Source organism: Scophthalmus maximus, chromosome 19 (genome assembly GCF_022379125.1).
Source record: "Scophthalmus maximus strain ysfricsl-2021 chromosome 19, ASM2237912v1, whole genome shotgun sequence".
Lineage (NCBI taxonomy): Eukaryota > Metazoa > Chordata > Actinopteri > Pleuronectiformes > Scophthalmidae > Scophthalmus > Scophthalmus maximus.
The window spans coordinates 4,045,001-4,065,595 of NC_061533.1; the positions used below are offsets into that span (position 1 = coordinate 4,045,001).

The following is a 20,595-nucleotide window of genomic DNA, read 5'->3' on the forward strand; positions in this document are numbered from 1 at the left end:
AATTGATCAATACAAATGATTCCTTTAGCGATGTTAATAAACCCGTTAGGATTAATTAAAAAAAGATAATAATGGACAACAGGCGCCTGCTGTTTATGATTTTCACAGGTTTCTTTTTCTTTTAAAAATAGTAAATGCATCATGATGCCTCTCCACCTCACTTTTTACTATGCATCTTAAACTTTTACCACTTTACCAGTGTGTCTGTCACACAAAAAAATTATATATATTCTCATATAACATTTTTAAATAAAATTTTAAGCCGGAGTGAGCTGTTATGCTAATTTTCACCTGTGTTCCCTATAGCCAGTTCTTCAAAAAGGCAGCCTGGAGGCAGCCTGGATAATGATAAAACACATTTAAAAAAAGACACATATGACTGGGTACATATATCCATAACTTGGACCCGGTCTTATCAGGGGTGGCTTGTCAACGCTCAGTTCCTCATGAAGGCTCAGCAGCCAAGACGAGCCAAAAGATGTAACACGCCAGATGTAAACGGCACATAATTTAACACCAGAATAATCTTGATAAAAAAGGAGCATTAGTGCTTTTTGGTGCACAATTTTAAACGGGCGACCTCGGTAACATCCAAAACGACGACGGATTTGAGCTTCGGTGTTTCTCATCATTAGCGGCAGCGGTGACACCCAGTCTCCTCCATCTGTACACTCAACGGCCTCTTTCAGGCAGAGAGAGAAACATGCGTGAATCGTGTGAACCATTTTTCTTCCTTCAGTTGACACATTTCACGGAAAAAAAAGGCTCAGTGACAAAAACCGAAAACCCGTGTGATGTGATGTGATGGCAGCGTCTCTCCGTGGTGTTGTGCATGTCAGTGCTGCAGCCTGGAAGCAGACCTGTCTCTCTCTCTTGTCTCCCACTGTCTGTCCTCCGTCCTCCCTCTGTCCCATGGATCAACTCATCCTCCCTCCCTCCCTCCCTTCCTCCCTCCCTTCTCTCCTCTCAGTGGCTGCGCCTCGTCCTCGCCACCTCTCCTTTAAGAGGTTTTCTCTGTTCTCTCGGTTGCCAGGTAAACTCCGGCATGTCTGGGTCCTTTAACACCGAGGATGGAGGGGGTTGGGGCGGGCGGGTGGGAGGTCCTCGCTCTTGATTCGCCAGGCGGGGCTTCGATATTTGTCCGCGTTGGCTCAGGAATCTGTCAGAGGGTAAATCGACGTCTGACCAAAGAGGCCAAGGAAATTGCTTTTGCACAGTTTTCTATGAGTTGGAAACAATGAATTGTGGGTAACTTGCACCCTCACTCAGCGACGCCCACTAGGTTTCAAAGTGCGACAGCAGTCTTCTTCTCCTCCACGTGATCGAAACGTAGATTCAACCTTCGAGCACAGAAAAGAGTCACAACTTGACGGCGATTCCTCTTTTTTTTTCGGCAAATATGCTCTTTGTTCAACGTAGAGACGAACTCGTCTGAACCTAGTTTTTACTATTTTATAGTTACTGTTCAACCATTTAAATCATGGAGAAATGACACTTTCTCCTTTTTGATTAGAGCTTCGCTGCTGATTGTCAGTGTGCATGTTTCGAGCAGTGAGGACGGAGCCAAGACGTTTCAGCGGCGAAATGTTTGGCGAGTACATAGTTTGTCCACTTGAGGGCGTTCAAGTTTGTTTTTCAGTTTTAAAACATCCCCCTTACACACTGTCAATAATAATCTATAAATCCATCCATAGAGAGGCAGTCTGCAAAACCATCAGTCATAGATTCATAATTTAAGTCAATTTTTAAAAACAGAAATTAAGGAACTCAAAAAGAAATTAGTTCCCTTGGGGGGGGGGGGGTTGCCAGTAGACTCAGTCTCTTTGTGTTTCCAGGTCTGTTCAGACCAATTAATTCATCATTTATCAGCAATGAAAATAGCCGTTAGGTGCATCTGCTGGGGTTTTAGTCAAATTAAAAAATTACTAAGGAAAATAACCAAACTTTGTATATTCTTATCAGAAATTACTGGATAAGTTATGTTAGTATGATCAGACATACTTATACATACATATATGGACATCCGATTCAGGCTTAAAAAAGAACCCCAGTATTAATCGAAACATAATTGTAATTCACAGCAATGTGAAAGTTCCACTGTCGATCACGTCGCTTCTGCTAGAAAATATAAATTCCTTTTACAGTGTCGGTCAGATCCCGTCAGATTTTTTATAAGCCTGTGCTGCGTTTTTAATTCAATTTTTAACGTTATTATATTTTCAAATATTCTCATATTTACCACATTTCTTTAAACAGCAGTTGAGTGCTGGGAGTCTGGGCCCCGTTAGAGTTTGTGTAAAGAGGAATGAGAAAGGCTAAAGGGGGAGTAAATCGAAGAAAGAGTTTGATAATTATTTTTTTGTACAAATGCACTGTACAGCGATTAAAAGACGAGAGAACGAGGCGAAGACGTTGTTGTGTCTCTGCAGAGACGTGTTCACGAGATGCTGATGTTGGTGGAGACGCGATTTTGGTCGAATATTCACCCGGAAGAACAGAAAATACAGAGGAGATGCTGCGGTTGAACGCACAAAGTAGGAGTTGATCAATGAGCATATCGGCCAAAAATGTCAGCACAGGTTTTCCTCATTAAGCCGACGACGGGACACGCGGGGACAGAAAATGATCACATGGCACCAGATGAAATGGAGCGAGGGATGGGACAACACCATGACGGGACGTAGAGCATCCGATGAGCTTCACGTGGTTTCTCTTTACATTGAGATTTACATGTAAGACACTGAAGGACAGAACATGACGCCGTTGAGATGCAACCTGTGTGTTATTGTTGTCCTATCCCTCTCTTTAGCAATGCTTTATGAACCCTAGTATAGATCAATAGACTAGAATAGATCTTCTAGAGCAAAATCAATAGTTAAACAAAACAACTCATTGATCCTGCAGCCAGTTCCAAAATGGGACGCCTGCTCGGTGCTGCCATGGCGACTGAAAATGTGTCTTTCCAAATGTAGGAAACATTAAGAACAACAAAAAAAAACTAATACCAGATCACGAGTAGACGTTTGGTTGATTCAAAACATTCTCATCATTTTTAAAGTCTTGGAAGATCCAGTAGGTAACGTTTTTCTATAGCACTCGCCGAATCACAAACTTTTAACTTTTAAATCCACCTTGTTGTAATTCATAAGAAGAATATAAACATTTATTATAACACACTACGATGTAGTTATGATTATATATATAGGGTTTATAAACTGTCCTGTGGACACTGTGAGTGGAGGTGGAAGTGTCAACGATAAAAGGATAGAAACATAATCAAATATAACCACAGAGAGAGAAAGAAGGAGGAAAATATGGCAAGTCGTCCCCAACAACAATATTTAAAAATTTCAAACCGTAATAATATAAAATATGTCTTCACACAACTGTATATTAATAAACACGTGTATGTCCTTATATGAGCCCATACTACTTTATAGTGAGTTGTTCACTATTGTACACTACTATTTTATGTTAATTAATCTATATTTAATCCTAAACAGAGGAACTAAAGTTTTCTATCATCCTTCCACTTTTAGCAAATGCAAAGTGAAAAATAACAAAACTGAAACTTTGTTTAGTCAGAGGGAAACACATCTTTTGTGTAAATAAACTTTTGGCTGCATCCTTTGGTTTGTGTCGTGTGACGAAACGGAAAAATCCAGCCGACACTTCGTCACGTCGGGCTTTCTGCCAAAAACCAAACAAGTTAACGGTGACGGCAAAACGCACCACTCACATTAAATCAAATGTTTTGTTTGGTCGATATGAGGTTATCTTACAATTTATCAGATGGAAATTTAGAAGACATAAACAGGACTCTGAAACATGAATACATGGAATGTGTTTATCCTGGACAGATATAGAAAAGTAATATTCACAAACAATAAAAGCATGAAGCAAAAGAAACTGTCCAACACTTGCTTTATATGTTCGAAAAGGGGCGAGAATAACTTATTTAATCTCAAGTCATTCATCTATAATTAATAATTAATCAGCTTCCTTATTGGTTGAAATCTATACTTTAGTTAATATAACTTATCTTTAACTCTAAATTCATTACTAATATAGTTATCCTTATCAAAATATACATTTTTTTCAATAAAAATGAATCCATTACCAATTTCATATATATAAATCATATTGTCTAGTTAATCTTTTTATAGATTCATATTGTCCAGTTATCTTTTTATATGGTTATGTAATCACACAAAACATACAACGAATGCAATATAACATACAATATATTCATCGATATATTCATCAGCTTTAAAAACTGACGAAGAATCGAGTGAAGAAATGTTTCCTGCTGGATCTTTTTCAGTCTTGTCATATCTAACTATTACATTATTTTTTTTGTGTTTTGGCGTTGTTTCATGACTAAGCGAAATCTAACCCACTAACTAGAAAAGTAGACGATGCAGGATTAACCCGCGAGTCTTAAACCCTTCAAAGTTTAACGTGATTGACGTGTCCAGGTAAAACAGTTTCCTATGACTCACTGAGGCCCCCTGCTGGAAGACTCACGCCCACCGGTAATAACACTGGTAACGAGCCTGCGCGTGAGGTGTGTGTTTGTTTGTGTGTGTGCGCGCGTGTGTGTGTGCGCGAGTGTGTATGAGACACACTAATTTGTTTGGATGAAACAGCATGAAATAATGAGACACATGGAAGTTAGTCATCGTGGTTTCATTGTTTTTGCAGCAGAGGTGGAAAATAACTAGCTGAAACGTTGGCCTCATTATCAGCTGTGACTTATTGGTAATAGAACCTGCTTGGTCTGGCACCAGAGATTATTGATTGACTGTTAAGATCTTTTCAGACATGAACTGAAGTTTTGCCGAGCGAGACACAAACATGGCACGTTTTTCTCTTTGATATCATTATAAGATGGATCTTCTTTAACAAGAAAACAATTGGCCACTTTTTTATTCATGAAAAAAGTAAAAATTACGCCCTGATGCCCATCTCATTTTAACAACTCTGTCAACGCCGATATTCCACTGTATGTCAATATTCATGTAACGTCTCCAAAGCTTAATACGTAATATTAGCTGTCTGTGGACAAAAATAAACGAAGAATGAAACAGGTTTATGGTGATAATAATAGTTTAACTCGGCTGTGTATGCATTTACAGGCATGATACTGGTTATTTCTTACTAAATAAGTTTTTAAAATGTTTTTTGATGTAGTTGTAACAGATATGGGAACATTATTATGTATTTCTGAATGATTATTTAAGTATATGTCAACAATAATTTTTGCAAATATCATTTCAACTGTGTTTTACTCTATTGTTAATTAATGATCTGTCAAAACAGTGGGTGAGGTTAAAGGTCATTCTCCAGTCTAAGACGTACAGTAGCATATTACACAGTTTTGAATATTATTTCCACCAGGGCTGCAACTAACGATTATTTTCATTATCGATTAATCTGTCCATTATTTTCACTATTGATCGATTCAATTCTTTGGTCCATAAAGTGGTGAAACATGTCGGCCGCGTTTCCAAAACCCCCGAGACGACGTTTGGTTTTGTCCACACACCAAAGATATTTACTCTACATTGAAGAAGCTGAGATCAGAGAATCGTGACTTGAGCCGATCACTCGATCATCAAAAGAGTTAGCGATTAATTTTAGTAGTTGAATAATGATTGATTAACTGTTGCAGCTCTAGTTTCCACCTCTGTCGATACGTTTGCATCCCCGTCGCTGCTCAACATGTAATGCGAGTTAATAACACGTTTGGTCGGTTTCCTGAAAAAACACAGATTGAGCCACCGCTTGTTTGGAAAATTTCGTGAGTCACTCGTCTGTTGGGTGTCTGTTGGGTGTGTGTGTGTGTGTGTGTGTGTGTGTGTGTGTGTGTGTGTGTGTGTGTGTGTGTGTGAGAGTCTGAAGAGAGGGTGTGTGTGTGTGTGTGTCTGTGTGAGAGAGAGGCTGAAGAGAGGGTGTGTGTGTGTGTGTTTTTGTGTGTGTGTGTGTGTGTGTGTGTGTGTGTGTGTGTGTGTGTGTGCGCGTGTGCGTGCGTGTGCGTGCGTGCGAGGCTGAAGAGTGTGTGTGTGTGTGTGTGTGTGTGTGTGTGTGTGTGTGTGTGTGTGTGTGTGTGTGTGTGTGTGTGTGTGTGTGTGTGTGTGTGTGTGTGTGTGTGTGTGTGTGTGTGTGTGTGTGTGTGTGTGTGTGTGTGTGTGTGTGTGTGTGTGTGTGTGTGTGTGTGAGAGAGACATTGTGAGCGGATGATGTGACTGAACGTTATCTTCCCCCTCTTTGTGTCTCTCCGGCCCTCAGATTTCATTTAACCTTCGTTTTACGTGTTGTTGTTGTTGTTGTTGTTGTTTTGTTCGTTATTCGTACGTCGCGTGTCACTAATCGGTCACGTTCATTCATCATTAAGCCGCATCTGAACAAACACTGCATCTCGTCTTCTTCTGGCAGCATCACGGAGCCATGAGGCGGCCGCGTTCGGCCCCGTGACCCCGGCTTTTGAGGAGGGGTTTTGTACCGTGTGTGCGTGTGTGTATCCTATGTAACCTTTTTCTCTGTGTGTGTGTGTGCGCGTGTTTGCAGAGTTCCGTTCGCCGTCGCACGTCAGCGGGCTGAACCGCACGGCGTCTCTGAGCGGCGCCGACCGCGCGGACTCGCTCTCCATCAGCGGCAGCAACAGCCAGCTCAACAGCAGCTTCCCCTCGCAGCAGTACGTACCCGACTTCTACGTCCGGGCCCTCACCGACCTGCAGTTCGTCAAGGTGGGTCCGCCTGATATTTTTAATATGAGAATCAGTCCTCGGAAAAGGTAAATGTACAGAATTGGAAGAATCAAAGAAGAACATGCCTCGTGTGCGACCCCTGTCTCACCCCCCCCCCCCCCCCCCCCCCCCCCCCGTCTCTCCCTTCAGATCACGCGGACTCAGTACCAGAACGGCCTGATGGCGTCCCGTCTCGACAGCACGCCCCAGTCGCCGGAGAGCGGCCACAACGCCGACCGCCTGGACCAGGGCACTCCCCCCGCCACCACCGCCGCCGACATCACCATCACGGACCTGGGCGGCGACTCCACCCCGTCGGAGAACGGGCCGGACGAGACCACGCTCCTCCTCCTCAACGAGCAGAACTCGCCGCACACGGCCAACCACCACAGCCCGCTGGAAAACAGCATTTGACCCGATCCCCGATCCCCCGTACCTCCATACGCATGCACTGCTACGCTCGGATATATGCTGGGGAAGGGGAGGAGTGTGTGTGTCTTTGTGTGTGTGTGAATGGGAACGCAGACAAACTTCCAGGCCCCCAAAGAAACAAGCCATGTGCGTGCGTATTGTGTAAATATGCGAGGGTTACACAAAAGCATACGCACACACAGACGTAAAACCAAAGTGTGTCCTCAATCACCCGAACTCATCTAGTTCACCGAAAGCAAAGAAAATCTGCATCTGTGTGTGTGTGTGTGTGTGTGTGTGTGTGTGTGTGTGTGTGTGTGTGTGTGTGTGTGTGTGTGTGTGTGTGTGTGTGTGTGTGTGTGTGTGTGTGTGTGTGTGTGTGTGTGTGTGTGTGTGTGTGTGTGTGTGTGTGTGTGTGTGTGTGTGTGTGTGTGCGCGCACTGACGACAACCATTTGAATGACCTGCCTCTCTGGACCAGGAAGCTCCTCCCTCTCTTGCCCCGTCAAAGTCATCGCTGATCGGAGGCGTCGCCGATGGGGCGAGAGTCGTCCTCTTTGCGCGCGTGTTGCTTCCAATTCACTGTCCCTAAACAGAGACTCAGGGAGACCCCACCCCCCCACCCACCCCCAAGTACAGACATGCAAGTGCAGTGGAGGAACGCCGCAAACCAACCCCCCCCCGCCGCTGCATGTGTAGCAACCTGCTTCCCCCCCTGCACCACCACCCGTACAGCTAGAAGACAAAGACCCCTCCCCCCGGCATGTCAGCGGACTTCCGACAAAGTAATATATGTTCCATGGAAATTCATAGTGAGATATTTATTGTTAAAACAAGACTCCTCCTGGCCGCCCTTTTTCTGCTGTTTTGTTTGGTGTACCTCGGTTTTGGCGGAGACGGGCGAGAGTTCGGGTGGATCGTCATTTCACATCGAGTCAAGTAAAAGTAGCCTTTTATGGCGAGAGTCGCGCAGAGATTCCGCCGCCGATAGTCTGTATTGTGATCAAGACAATCAATATGTAAAATGAGAGACGAATGTGTTGAATTAAATGTGTAGGGTACGTTAACTCTCGCAGGCGACGGGTGTGCGAGAGCGCGGCGGGGGACGACGGCGACGAGCGCGAGTTCTCGCCTACTTCACGAGAGACGATGGCTTCTCCCTGTCTGTCTGTCTGTCTGCCTGTCTGTCTCATTGTGTGTGTGTGTGTGTGTGTGTGTGTGTGTGTGTCTGTCTGTGTGCGCGCGCGTGCGTGCGTGCGACCAAAATGGCCGTCACCAGACTTGGTGGGGAACAGAAACCAAAAGAGGGAAGCTTGATTCACTTCCTGACTAGAAAATACTATAAGAAATTTTTTGAGATTTTATTTATTTTGGTGTATATATATTTTTGTTGATGAAAACGGGCAAAAAATATGAGGAAAAAAAATCAGATTTTTCATTTTTGCCTGGTCGTGAGATTTTAAGTGGTTATGTTTTTGGGGGGTTTTGGGGTCGTCGCTCTGACTTAATGAACAGCAACTTGAAAGATTTTTTTTTTGTTTTGTTTCAAACACAGTGCTCGACCGCGGCATCACACACACTTCATCAGTTCAATCACAGTGTCTATTTTACCGCTGCAGCAACAAAGCATGTTTTTCAGAGCACTGCTCACACTCCACTTATCTACTGTACATTCTGAAGAGATTCCAAAGCAGAAGAAATGATCCCAACACTCTTTTGTCTGATTTCTAGCAGATTTTCTTTTATAGTTACTTTTCAGTGGAAAAGCAACATGAGAAATAAACCGTACATGAAGTTTTTTTGTTTTTAAAATCAAAGTTATTTCTGCAAAGATGAACGTTTCATTTTTTCCTCTCTTAATTCTTGCAGCATGTTTTTTTTTTTAAACATTTTTTTGTCCCTCTTAAAAACCAGAGACTGTAAATAAAGATGGACGACTCGTCTCTGCTTCCTCCGCGTTGTACAAAAAAAAAGGAAATATCCCGGATGTGGACATGGCGCCGCCGTCTTGCATTCTGACGTCTGTGCAGTAAAGTGATCGTGGAGTAGCCCCGCCCACACACGCGCCCTCTCAACCAATCGCTGGTTATTTTCAGCTTGTCAATCGTGAAGAGTGTTACGGCATCAAACAACAACTTAAAACCAAACAAAGAAAAGAATGGCGTCTTGAAAACACACGAGTGTGATGAGAACTACCTGAAACGTCGGAAACCATCTTTAGGATAAAAATGATTTGACTTGTGTTCTTGTGCTCATGTCCCATCCGCTAACACGGAGGAGGCGGGGCTTCATGACGTGTGCCGCAGCCAGCCACCAGGGGGCGATCCAGATGATTTGGCTCACGTGACGTCGTCCATCTTTTTTCTACCCGGTCTGCTTCAAAAAAAGAAAAAAAATCACAGGTGAACCGAAGGGGATTCTGGGAAACGTAGGACTCCAGGAGCGGACGACCACGAGCGTCTCAGAAGGACAAATCATCACAAATGAGAGATTTATGAGTTGGTTCAAATTGATTCTTTTTTTTTCTATATTTGTTTCTGAATCGACACGTGACGCGTGTCCCATTCGCTCGATTCCTCTTCTGTCGATGGACGAACACTGTGAAGTTTTTGTAAAAGTAAAAGAAGAAAAAGAGCATTGTTTTGGTCGGACAGAAATATTCTGGTGATTCGTCCTCGTCGGCAGCGAATATTATTCATCACTCGCCCCTTGTTCCTTTTTTTCTCTCTGCCCCGCATCAATCTGAAACCAGAGTCTGACCGTTCGTCGAATTCCTCTGAAGAATTTTGTTGTTTTTAGACGTTTGAATCTGTTGTGGTCTTCGTTCTTGGGAAAGCAGAAGTGTCACCAGTGTGAAATGAGAAGATCCAGAAAATTAACTTACTGTACTTTTTGTTGTTGTTTTTCTTAGTCAATTGCCACCTAATCCAGTGTGGTGACACGCACGGAAATATTCCTGGTGTTTTTTCGACCTGAGGTTTTTGATGGGGTCGTCGATTTGTTTTTTTCTTCTCTTATTTCACTGTACCCATTTCTCCCAAAGACACGAGCGGCGACAATCTGAAGAACAGTTTAGTTTGACGTGTTGTGTTCAGGGGCCTGATGAGCGGCTGCTGGCGTTTTGTTCTGTCTTTAACAATTTTATGCCAAAAAAATGTATCGACACGTTGAACATGAATCAGTTTTAATTTAACCCCCGAAAGGTCAAAGGGTCGTCACGGAGGCCCGTCGTCGCCGTAACCGTGGTGTCTCACACACACACACGCACACACACACACTCTTTGCCTCACGCTGCCTTAACAAAAACACTTCTAGTCGAGTGTCTAATTAACTTTGCTGGTTCCTTTTTATTTTTATTACTGGAAAATGTTCAGAACAACACTAATCAAATCACTCGAACCTCGCTGGGCGAAGACGAGGACGCACATCGGTTTCTTAGCGGAGAGGAAAAGGAAATCTTCGCCCACACACACACACAAGTGAATAAAGCTAATTCGATTATTATTATTTTTCTGAAACAAAAGTCCCTGAAACTCAGGGCGGTGTCTTTTACTTTTTAAATTTTTTTTGAAACGTAGCAACATTTTCTGGGATGTTTAAGGTCCATATTTATATTCACATGTCTGTAATGTCTATGTGTTATATATTTACTGTGCTGGACAGTAACGCACGAGGACGACGTCATCATCATAATCAGCATCAGCAGAAGCCATGACAACGCTACAGCTTTGCCGATGTGGCCAACCACGCGCGTGACCTCAGTCGGCCACATCCGGATGCATTATCTTAAAAAAAAAAAAACTTTGACTCCCTCCCGTGCAATTCGGCAGCAGGTTCTATATTCTCAGACATACTTCACGGTCCAAAAAAAAAAAAATCCTTTTACAATGCAGCATTTCCAGCGGGAGTCGGCACGTGGCCCGATGAAGGACCGAAGAGTTATGGTTGGGCCTCCGGGGGAAACATTGCACAACCTTGGGGGAAAGAAACCCCGTGAAACTAGAACAACCTTGTTGCAGGTGTAAAACGAGGATTAACAACCTGCTGCTGACGCGTGTAGAGAAAGATACGAGTTTTGACTTTTCTCCTCAGGTTTGTCTGAAGAAGCACTGGACAGGGACGAATAGAGCTCCTTTGAAACATTGTGTTTGTTCTTATTTCACCTGAACAGTTCAGACTTGACAGGAAAAACCCCTGCGACGCGGTTTTTCCCCCCCTGAGGAAGACGCGAAGGAAAACACCAGAGAAAACTTGCGTTCTTTTGAAATCTGTGCGCGTGTTCCGATTCTGAGAAGATGTGTCCGATCTCCACCCGCCGCTCCTCGGACTTCCAGCTCATCTCATGTTTTCAAACCAAACCAAACCACGAGCACTTTAATGAGGACGGCAGGAGTTTCCTTCGTTCTTCCTCAAAATGGGCCACAAATTTTGCTCAAGTTGCCCGGTTGAGCGTTGTGTTTCTTTTTGTTTTTTCTCTCTGTCGCAACACTGTTACTGGCCAGGATTTCATAACCATCCCCCGAAACGTGACGCGGCGTTTATTCAGACTTCACCGTCACGTCATCGTCATCAACTCGCACGTTCTGTTGCCTTTCGCCTGCGTCCCTTCGTGACTGTAGGCTGCCGGTTTCTTTTATTTTATTTCATTTTCATTTTTTTTTTTTTCATTCCTGAATCGTTTTTTGTCAAACTCTCACTCCCATGTTTCATTTTGTTGATTTTTATGGCTGAGATTGTTGTTTATGTTCGTGCCCGACCACCACCACCGCCTGTGTGTGTGTGTGTGTGTGTGTGTGTGTGTGTGTGTGTGTGTGTGTGTGTGTGTGTGTGTGTGTGTGTGTGTGTGTGTGTGTGAGAGAGAGAGAGAGAGTACTTGTCTGGTCTTTTTTTAATTATGATTATTTTGTACCTCAGAAACACTGTCAGTAATCGTGCTGAACAACAATTTTCTTTCTTTCTTTTTCTGGTTCATCATGAATTTCATTCATGAGTGAAATGAGTGACATGGAGCGACAGGAGCGTGTGAGGGCGAGGGGAGTGTGTATGTGTGGGGGGGGCATTTTTATTTTTATTTAATTTTTTTTAACTGATTGTCCTTCATTCGCTCTGGCATGCTTTAACTTTTGGAAAACAACAGAGAAACAGATTGTGTAAATACTGTTTTATAATTTCTGTCCTAATGAGTTTTGAAGATGATGAAGACGTTATTAATAAAACCTGAGATATATATATTTCTCCACGGACCCTCGTGATCGTCCTGACACAGACACGAGCGACGCGTGAACATATGCAAACAGACAGACGAGCACATTCTGGTCAATATTCATTTTCTGTTGGGTTTTTTTTTGTGAGATTGATAAACACTGATATTACGAGTCAATTTACATCAAGTGCTGTGTTCTGAGATTGAGTCTTTACAAGAAGTATTGTTATCGATCCCTCTAGAAAATACAAATTTGACACAGTGGCACAAGAAGAAAATGTAATAGTATATAGATAGATGTACTTTATTGATCCCAAACTGGAGAATACCCTGAAAGAAATATATAAGAAATATGAATGTAAAAAAAAAACATGTAAGAACTGCAAAACTATACAGCACAAGAATAAAGAATATTAATATTAAGAATGTACATAAAACAGTGCAAGTACATATATGAAATAAGAATAGAAAACAGTCAACGGTAAATATGACAAAAAATGGAAACACCGCATACAATAACAAATACTATATACAATAGTGTTTGTGCAGTTTTACTCCGCCGAGGGAAACACTGCAACTTTTACTTCACTACATTCATTTGAGAGCTACTGTTACTGGTTATATTAAGATATTTACTAAATGATTGAGCAGTTTGTAAAATAAAATTCAATATATGTATATGCTGTATAAAATATATATATTAAAAATTACTCCACTTTCATTCTTGGAGGAATGAAGCAAATGTGTTGTTTCAATCACACTGATGCTTTTTCCATTTTCCTATGTTCTCCAAATAAAGTAAAAAATATAAATTAATATATTTATATATATGTATATATATATATAAATATATAAAGGCACTTCATATACTGCAAATATATATATATATATATATATATAGATATTATTCCAGAAATTACGTCATAAGTGATAAGTGATGTCCCAAATTGGTCAGAACATCACCTCACCTTATTTTCATAATGGATTAATCTGTCGATCATTTTCTCGATCAATCGATCCGTTGTTTGGTCCATAAAATGTCTCGAAATGGTGAAAAATGTCGATCGTGTTTCCCCCAAAACTCAAAAGACAATGTTTTGTTTTGTCCACACACCAAAGATCTTCAGTTCACTGTCACAGAGGAGCAAAGAAACCAGAAAATATTCACATCTAAGAAGCTGAAATCAGAGAATTTTGACCTTTTTTTTCATGAAAACTACTCGAACCGATTAATCCATTATCAAAATAGTTGGCGATTAATTTAGTCGTCGATTACTCATCGATTAACTGGTGCAGCACTATGCTCGACTCAAGACACTAGACCTAAACCTTATATAGGCATAAAAAATGTAAGAGTTCATGGTGGGAATGATGTTGTTACGTCACTGCGGAGTCAGTGATGCTTTGTCAGAATCTACAGTTCATACATTAACCATATCTATTTGTCAAGATGACGTCATTATGAAACAGCGTTATTACAGTGTGGATAAAGTCCACATTGCCTGATCAGGGTGTGTGTATATATATATCTATATATAGATATATATATCTAGATATATATATATATATCTAGATATATATGTGAGGGTATTTCAAAAAGAATTGTTTTAGTCAACTAACCCTGTTATTCACTGAAGTGTTGTGTGACAGTGTCGTGACCCTTGTCGGATTCGGAGCCTCCATCAGTTTTGGCGTCGATGTGGTTCGGCCTCGTCTCCGATGTTAAAAAACTCTTTATTTCCAGACACATAACCATGAGCCGACTCACCTGCAGTGAAACAGGGCGACATGGCGAGACTGTAGAGCCGCTCAAGCCGGTTTCGTGAGGGACGCCACGCTGATGAAACTGCTCATGGCTGCCATTGTGTGCGAGTGTGTAGGTGTGTGTGTAGGTGTGCGTAGGACACGTGTGTGTGTGTGTGTGTGTGAATGGGTGCAGACGAGGAAGTGAAATTCAGCAGTATGGGGAAGTTGGATTTGAATCCTGATACCTCCCGTCCCTCTGACCTCACTGGGAATTCTCTGCGTGTCAGACTAGTTGTGCCGGATGTGCACGAGTCATCGGCGAGGTGACACCGGGAGAACATGAACGACGAGGCCCAGTACTCCCCACCAACACGCAGGATGTGACGACACTTGCCTCTTGTTAAATTGAACTCGGGCGAGTGCAAACCTGCCCGTCGGAGCAGAGCCGTTTCTTTGCGATGAGGTTTATTATGTGGGAATCTTTCAACACATTCACCACAAGTGCCCCGGGACGCGTCAGCGGAAGATTCCACACCGACGTCTCATCAGGATGCCGAAAGTTTCACTGTGGCACAACTCGAACAATAATCACACATCCCCAGAGTGAAAAAATGAAGGAAAAAAAAAAAGAGAGTCCTCACGACTTCTCCCCGACAGAAGCACGTCTGTGTGTTTTGTCTAATAATAAAAATGATAATAATTACGATGCTTAAATCCTGTGTATCATGTATGAATTTATTAATATTTTTTACCTGAAGGCATCCAAAGATTAAAGACAACATTTTTTTTAAAAACGTATCAAAACTCATATTTCAGTTGAAGAGGTTGAATGTAACATCCTTGATTGCAGACGTGTTCATGTACAGTACAAAATCATCACTACAATCAGGTGCTTTGCTTTCAAATATATTACGTTGCGGATATTTGTCGAGGGGGGAATTTTGCCACAGAAATGAGTAAGTACGAAATTGATAAATAACATAACTTAATATATGTTTAAATTTCAGTAGCTCCGTTGTGTCATTTCAACTTTTCCTTACTTCCTCCAAATAAAAAAACAAAAGAAATGTTGAGCAGGATGTGAAAGTGCTGCTTCCGTCACAGGAATCTTCTCTTTGGCATCTTTCCTGATGCGGAGAGGAGACGAAGAGAGAGAAACGTGAGTCAGCAGCAATCGCAGGAGAGCGAATCACACAAAGGAGGAGGAAGCGCATGTCACATCACCCTCACCCACGATACTGTGGACGGACACACGAGCAACCAACCTGGTTTGGACTATTTCTGATAAAGAAAGAAGACAAATAAATGTAGATTTCAAGGTCTCCGTCTCCTACAAATGAACCGCTTCAGTATTTACAGTAATCTACAATATATACTACAACTATTCAGAATAAAACTACAAATATACAAAATGAAACAATTCTATGTAATCTACAACATATACTACAAATATACAAAATAAAACAATTCTACGTAATCTACAATATCTACTAAGAATATACAAAATAAAACTACAAATATACCAAATAAAACAATTCTACGTAATCTACAATATCTACTAAGAATATACAAAATAAAACTACAAATATACCAAATAAAACAATTCTACGTAATCTACAATATATACTACAACTATTCAGAGTAAAACTACAAATATACAAAATAAAACAATTCTACGTAATCTACAATATATACTACGAATATACAAAATAAAACCATTCTAAGAGGCAGCATGTGAAAAAAAAGCAACAATAATAATAATAATAAAAGGTGCAAATGTAAACGGTGACAGTTATGCATGTGCAAACTGAAAGAATGCAAACAGTGGAGCACAGTTGTACGAGGTAGACCCTGATTGTAAACTCCTATCCGCCGATCTCACACGGCGTGTGCCAATTCTCATTCGCGCATCGTCACAAAGTGTCAACAGACCGAGCATATCTCAACTTGCTGACGACGACGACGATGCCATCACCATGTCACCGTTTCAAGACAGTCCCCAACGGGTCTCTGAGCAGATTCACACAAAAACTGAACCCTGGTCACCGTGTTCGACGTGACACGCGTGAAGTATCGGCACGTCGACGGTACGTATCTCTGCAAACACACGGCCCGAACGCACCACCGAGGCAAGAACTCATCTTGATAAGCCTGAATGACACATCGTCCACCTGCATCACGGCTCAACCGGGGGGTGGGGTGGGGGGGGGGAAGTGAAGAAATATCAGATTCAGCCGCTGTTATGCAACTCCAAAACAACGGGCAAGTCAGCTGTGGCTCGGGGGAATTTTCCCTCCCCCCTTCAGGGGGATGTGTGTGTGTGTTTTCTTGATGTTTCTCAGGGATCAGGCAGCCTTTTGGGCCACACGTGAAAAATAAAAATCTATCATTATAACAATGAGAAGAATTATGCTAAAAAAAGTCAGATGTGTGGAAATGTCCCACAAAATTTGCACCGTAAAATTAAAAATGGCCGACGGCGGCCGCTGACTTTTCTGGCAGGTTTTGACACGATACACGCGCCTTTGACCAATTTCGTTTCAAATTTTAAAGCTGGGGGGCCTTGACTTTGAAATGCGAGGGGGGGGGGGGGGCCATGCCCGAGAGACCCCGAAAACATGGACTCGTTCACCAGTCCTGATGCGCGTGCACCTCGCCCGACGATGCTTGTCAGTGGCTCCGCCCCATAATAACCTCTGATGAAGACGCGTGCGCTTTAGTGTGTGTGTGTGTGTGTGTGTGTGTCGTAATCATTTGTTGTACAGCATTTCATCATCAGCGTGTGTGAAGACCTTCCCACTTCCTGTCTCGAAGGGGAAATTCCCTCCGCTGATTGTGGCCGACCTGTTTAAAAGGCCTGCAGGTCGACACAGGCAGCCAGAACAACTGACGAGCTCAGCCAAGCACACAAACACAACTCCTCCTCGACGGACCGCGGCAGGTAACTTATTCCCCTTGTTTCTTCTAACATGTTTCCTGATGTCTCTGACAATCCCCATCTGCAGCGGAATTACAAACAGGAAATGTTCTTTTTTTGGCTCAGGGTCGTCACTGAGATTGCTTTTAGCAAAGAAAAGTGCCTTATAAATGAAATGTATTATTTTTATTATTATTATTATTGACTGCTAGAAGATTTATTCTGTGTGTTTAGGTAGAGACGGTAGAAGTGAAGCCGGAAGTCCACCTGTATTTTATAATTTTCTTCGCCTCAACCATTGTAAAAAATTATTCACTGGTACACTTAGAGTACAATTAACAAACTGTGCTATATTTATATTAATTCTCCATGTGTAACTATTGCTACTGCTCTGTATATAGTATTTATAGATCTTTTTTATATTTTGTTATATCTTGTACATACCTTCTGCTTCTTTAAATGTCTTCCTATATTCTTCTGTCCACTTAGCTGCTGTAATGTCAAAACGTCCCCATTGTGGGACGGACAAAGGCTTATCTTATCTTATCTTATCTTATTTCCCTGAATGTTTCAGTGACACGTGGACATTTTCTCTCTGTTCCCCACCTGCAGAATCCTCACCAATTCAGATTTAAAAAAAAAAGAAAAAAAAGATGGAATACAACATGGAGTGCAACATGAGCGAGATGTGGAGCAACAAGATGCCCCAGGGACTGGACCTGGAGATCTCCCACCATCCCATGACCATGAGGCGCGTGGTCAACCTCATCATCGCCATGGAGAGGCTGCGGGCCGGCGCCGGGTCCGAGCCGCTGGGCACCGAGTTCAGGGACGAAAACCTGCTCAGCGTCATGCTGGAGAGCATCGTGGAAGGTAATTTCACAGATGACGCTTCATTTTCAATACGACCGCAGAAAAAGGGAAGTTACTGGACTGGGCTCTCTGGTAGCACATATATCACATTTCCTAAATAAGAAGTTGCTACAGAGCCAAGTGAAACCGCACAGGAGACAAAAACAACGCTGCCACAAGTCTTTCGGCGCGGAGAAATGTAAATGACAACTGAGAGAGTTTCCACCTTCGCAACTTTTTTGCAACTGTAAACCAGCCGCAGAACAAAGTTTAAGCTGCTTCTCATCGGCCCACTCACGTTTCTCTGGCCAGAACTGTGCGCGTGTGTCTGTATTTGACTGTCGTCTCTCTTCCTGGTGTTTATCTACCGTCTACCGGTACAGAATGTGTAGTCTGGTAGAATTGAAGGAGCATTGGTTTGACTGTAGTCACAAGGTCTAATGCAGCTGGGGAGAAAGATACAAAAAAAAAAACATAACAACAACCTGACTAATCACGTTCCTCTCTCTCTCTCTCTCCCTCTCCCACCACCAGAACACATTGTGTTTGAGCGAAGTTCGTCTCCGCCGGATCAGTTCAGCAGGACGGGCGTGCACCGGTGCAGCGTGACCGACGAGCAGAAGAGGAACTTCGTTCTGGTCCGAAACAGCATGGAGCTCCACGCGGTGATGCTGCAGGGAGGCAGTGACAACCGCAAAGGTATAAAAAAAAAACCAAAGACACGCGAGACAGTTTAGATCCAAACGCCTTCGGGTCACGGTAGAAAATTGAGAGAGAGAGAGAGAGAGAGAGAGACAGGACATCTTTGATGTAGTTCCTTTGGAAGCTGTTGGATATTTGTACTGTGGAAATGCGTTTAGAACGAACCCTCATATCCTCTGTTCCTCGCCCTCAGTTAACCTGAACATGTCGACCTACGTGCACCCTTCGCCCAGCACCGAGGCCAGACCCGTCGCTCTGGGCATCAGGGGCACAAATCTCTACCTGTCGTGCCAACAGGAAGATGGCGTGCCAACGCTGCATCTGGAGGTAAGACTCCCTCGTGAATCTCGCGTGACGACCGCACGCTCAGTTGTAACGTTTGACGGGCCAACTCCAGAGGGCCTCATCTACTCAAAACCAGATCATCGACTAACGAAAAAAAACCCCAAAAAACTGATGAGATCTTCCACACGTTTATAGATCTGATATGTGCCGTTGATTTTGCCCAGTGTGATGGTCAGACCTTCTGACAAGCATACATATTTGTCTCATCTCAGGAGGTGGAGGACAAAAGCAGTCTGCTGGCAATCAGCGGGGAGAGCGACATGGTGCGATTTCTGTTCTACAAACGCGACTCCGGCGTGAACATCAGCACCCTCATGTCCGCCCGCTTCCCCAACTGGTACATCAGCACGTCGGAGCAAGACAACAAGCCGGTGGAGATGTGCCAGGAGAGCGCCCAGCGCTACCAGACCTTCAGCATCCAGCGTCAGATTTAAAAACCTCCTCAAAGACGACCCAAAGTGGAAGGTGGAATGGGGCACTGAACAAAAGTGTGAAATAATCTGCACCTCAGCTATTTTTGAATAATCTGCAAAAAAGATGTAATTTAAACAAAAGATGGAAAGACTTCTGCAAGTTATACAGACTGTCTATTTTACTGTATGTACCAAGTACATAAGGTGACATGCTTAGTGTGTTGGCATAGTCAAGTTTCACCACAAGGTGGCATCGTTGTGCTGTCTGGTGAGCACCCTGCGTATTTACATGCTTTTAATCTATTTATTTATTTATCTATCTATTTATCCGGCTTTTTAACACGTGTATTTATTTTTTTGAAATCTGCTTTCTAACAATTATTTAAATGATGTAACACAAATGCTTTAATAAAAGCCTCATAACTTATTTGGATCTGTGTTGAATATATGCTCAGCCGCGATTTGTTCGGTGCCCTGTAACAATGGCTTTAATGCAATTTGTAAAGACAGCAATTGAACTCTTCTCCTTTCCAGTGTACACATAGAATAACACAAATTAGCTGCTTCGATATTCGATTGTGACACGTGCAAAACTCTAAGTCAGTCATCACCCCCCTTTCCCAAGTGTCAAACTAGGGGGTTGAAATATTAGAAATATTAATGTGTTGTGCTGCAGCACCATTGAATAGAGAAGAATGGATTCCACTCGCACATCTACAAATCATACAAATATCAAAATCCATAATGCAGGAACTACTCTAATATTCGAAAGGTGAAGCTTTTGAAAGAGCCCCTCGCAGCCTGAATACATTTCTGAACTCAAATTGATTTGCAAGGAAGTCAAGGATTCATCATCATAGATCAATAAGTTTCAAGGCGACCATGCCTGCAGACCTCCACTGTGAGTACACACACACACACACAGACAGACACACACACACACACACACACACACACACCAAGAACCCATTATAAAAGCATGTCTCCACTCTCAGTATACCCAGAATACAAAATAAAAGCGTGTAGACACTTCCGGTTTATGCGATTTTTCTAGATGATAGATTGATAGATAGAGTGGGACTTACTGTGAACATAAGCACAAGTGTTTTCCTTTTCTCTTTTTTTGTTAAACTTCATAGAAACTCGTTTTAACGTCTGTTTGCCGCTGCATTGAATCATTTTCACGTCAAATAAACACGTGACACGCCCAAACGTTTGACTTCCGCGTGTATGTGTGTGTTTACATCCTCTGCCCCAA

The 20,595-nt window shown here is 42.6% G+C and overlaps 2 protein-coding genes and 1 long non-coding RNA gene across 3 annotated transcripts in view; 2 read left to right on the forward strand and 1 right to left on the reverse strand.

Annotated features, from left to right (window-relative positions):
- Positions 1-12,386, forward strand: part of LOC118314386 (metal transporter CNNM4) — a 39,783-nt gene extending 27,397 nt beyond the window's left edge. Inside the window, exons 6-7 of the mRNA XM_035640813.2 lie at positions 6,571-6,749; positions 6,900-12,386. Coding sequence (XP_035496706.1) covers positions 6,571-6,749; positions 6,900-7,163 — 443 coding nt within the window. The 3' untranslated portion in view covers positions 7,164-12,386. The remainder of the gene's footprint in view (positions 1-6,570; positions 6,750-6,899) is intronic.
- Positions 12,387-14,825: 2,439 nt separating this feature from the next.
- On the reverse strand, positions 14,826-20,549 carry LOC118314389. Its single transcript, XR_004794639.2, has 2 exons — positions 20,423-20,549; positions 14,826-15,389 (listed from the first exon to the last, which is right to left on the reverse strand). It is a non-coding gene; the product is annotated as an uncharacterized LOC118314389 (long non-coding RNA).
- Positions 16,919-19,764, forward strand: LOC118314388 (interleukin-1 beta). Its single transcript, XM_035640817.2, has 5 exons — positions 16,919-17,049; positions 17,638-17,898; positions 18,412-18,576; positions 18,773-18,906; positions 19,137-19,764. Exons 2-5 carry the CDS (start codon positions 17,679-17,681, stop codon positions 19,356-19,358), a joined length of 741 nt encoding a protein of 246 aa, XP_035496710.1. The 5' UTR covers positions 16,919-17,049; positions 17,638-17,678; the 3' UTR covers positions 19,359-19,764.
- Positions 20,550-20,595: the final 46 nt, after the last annotated feature.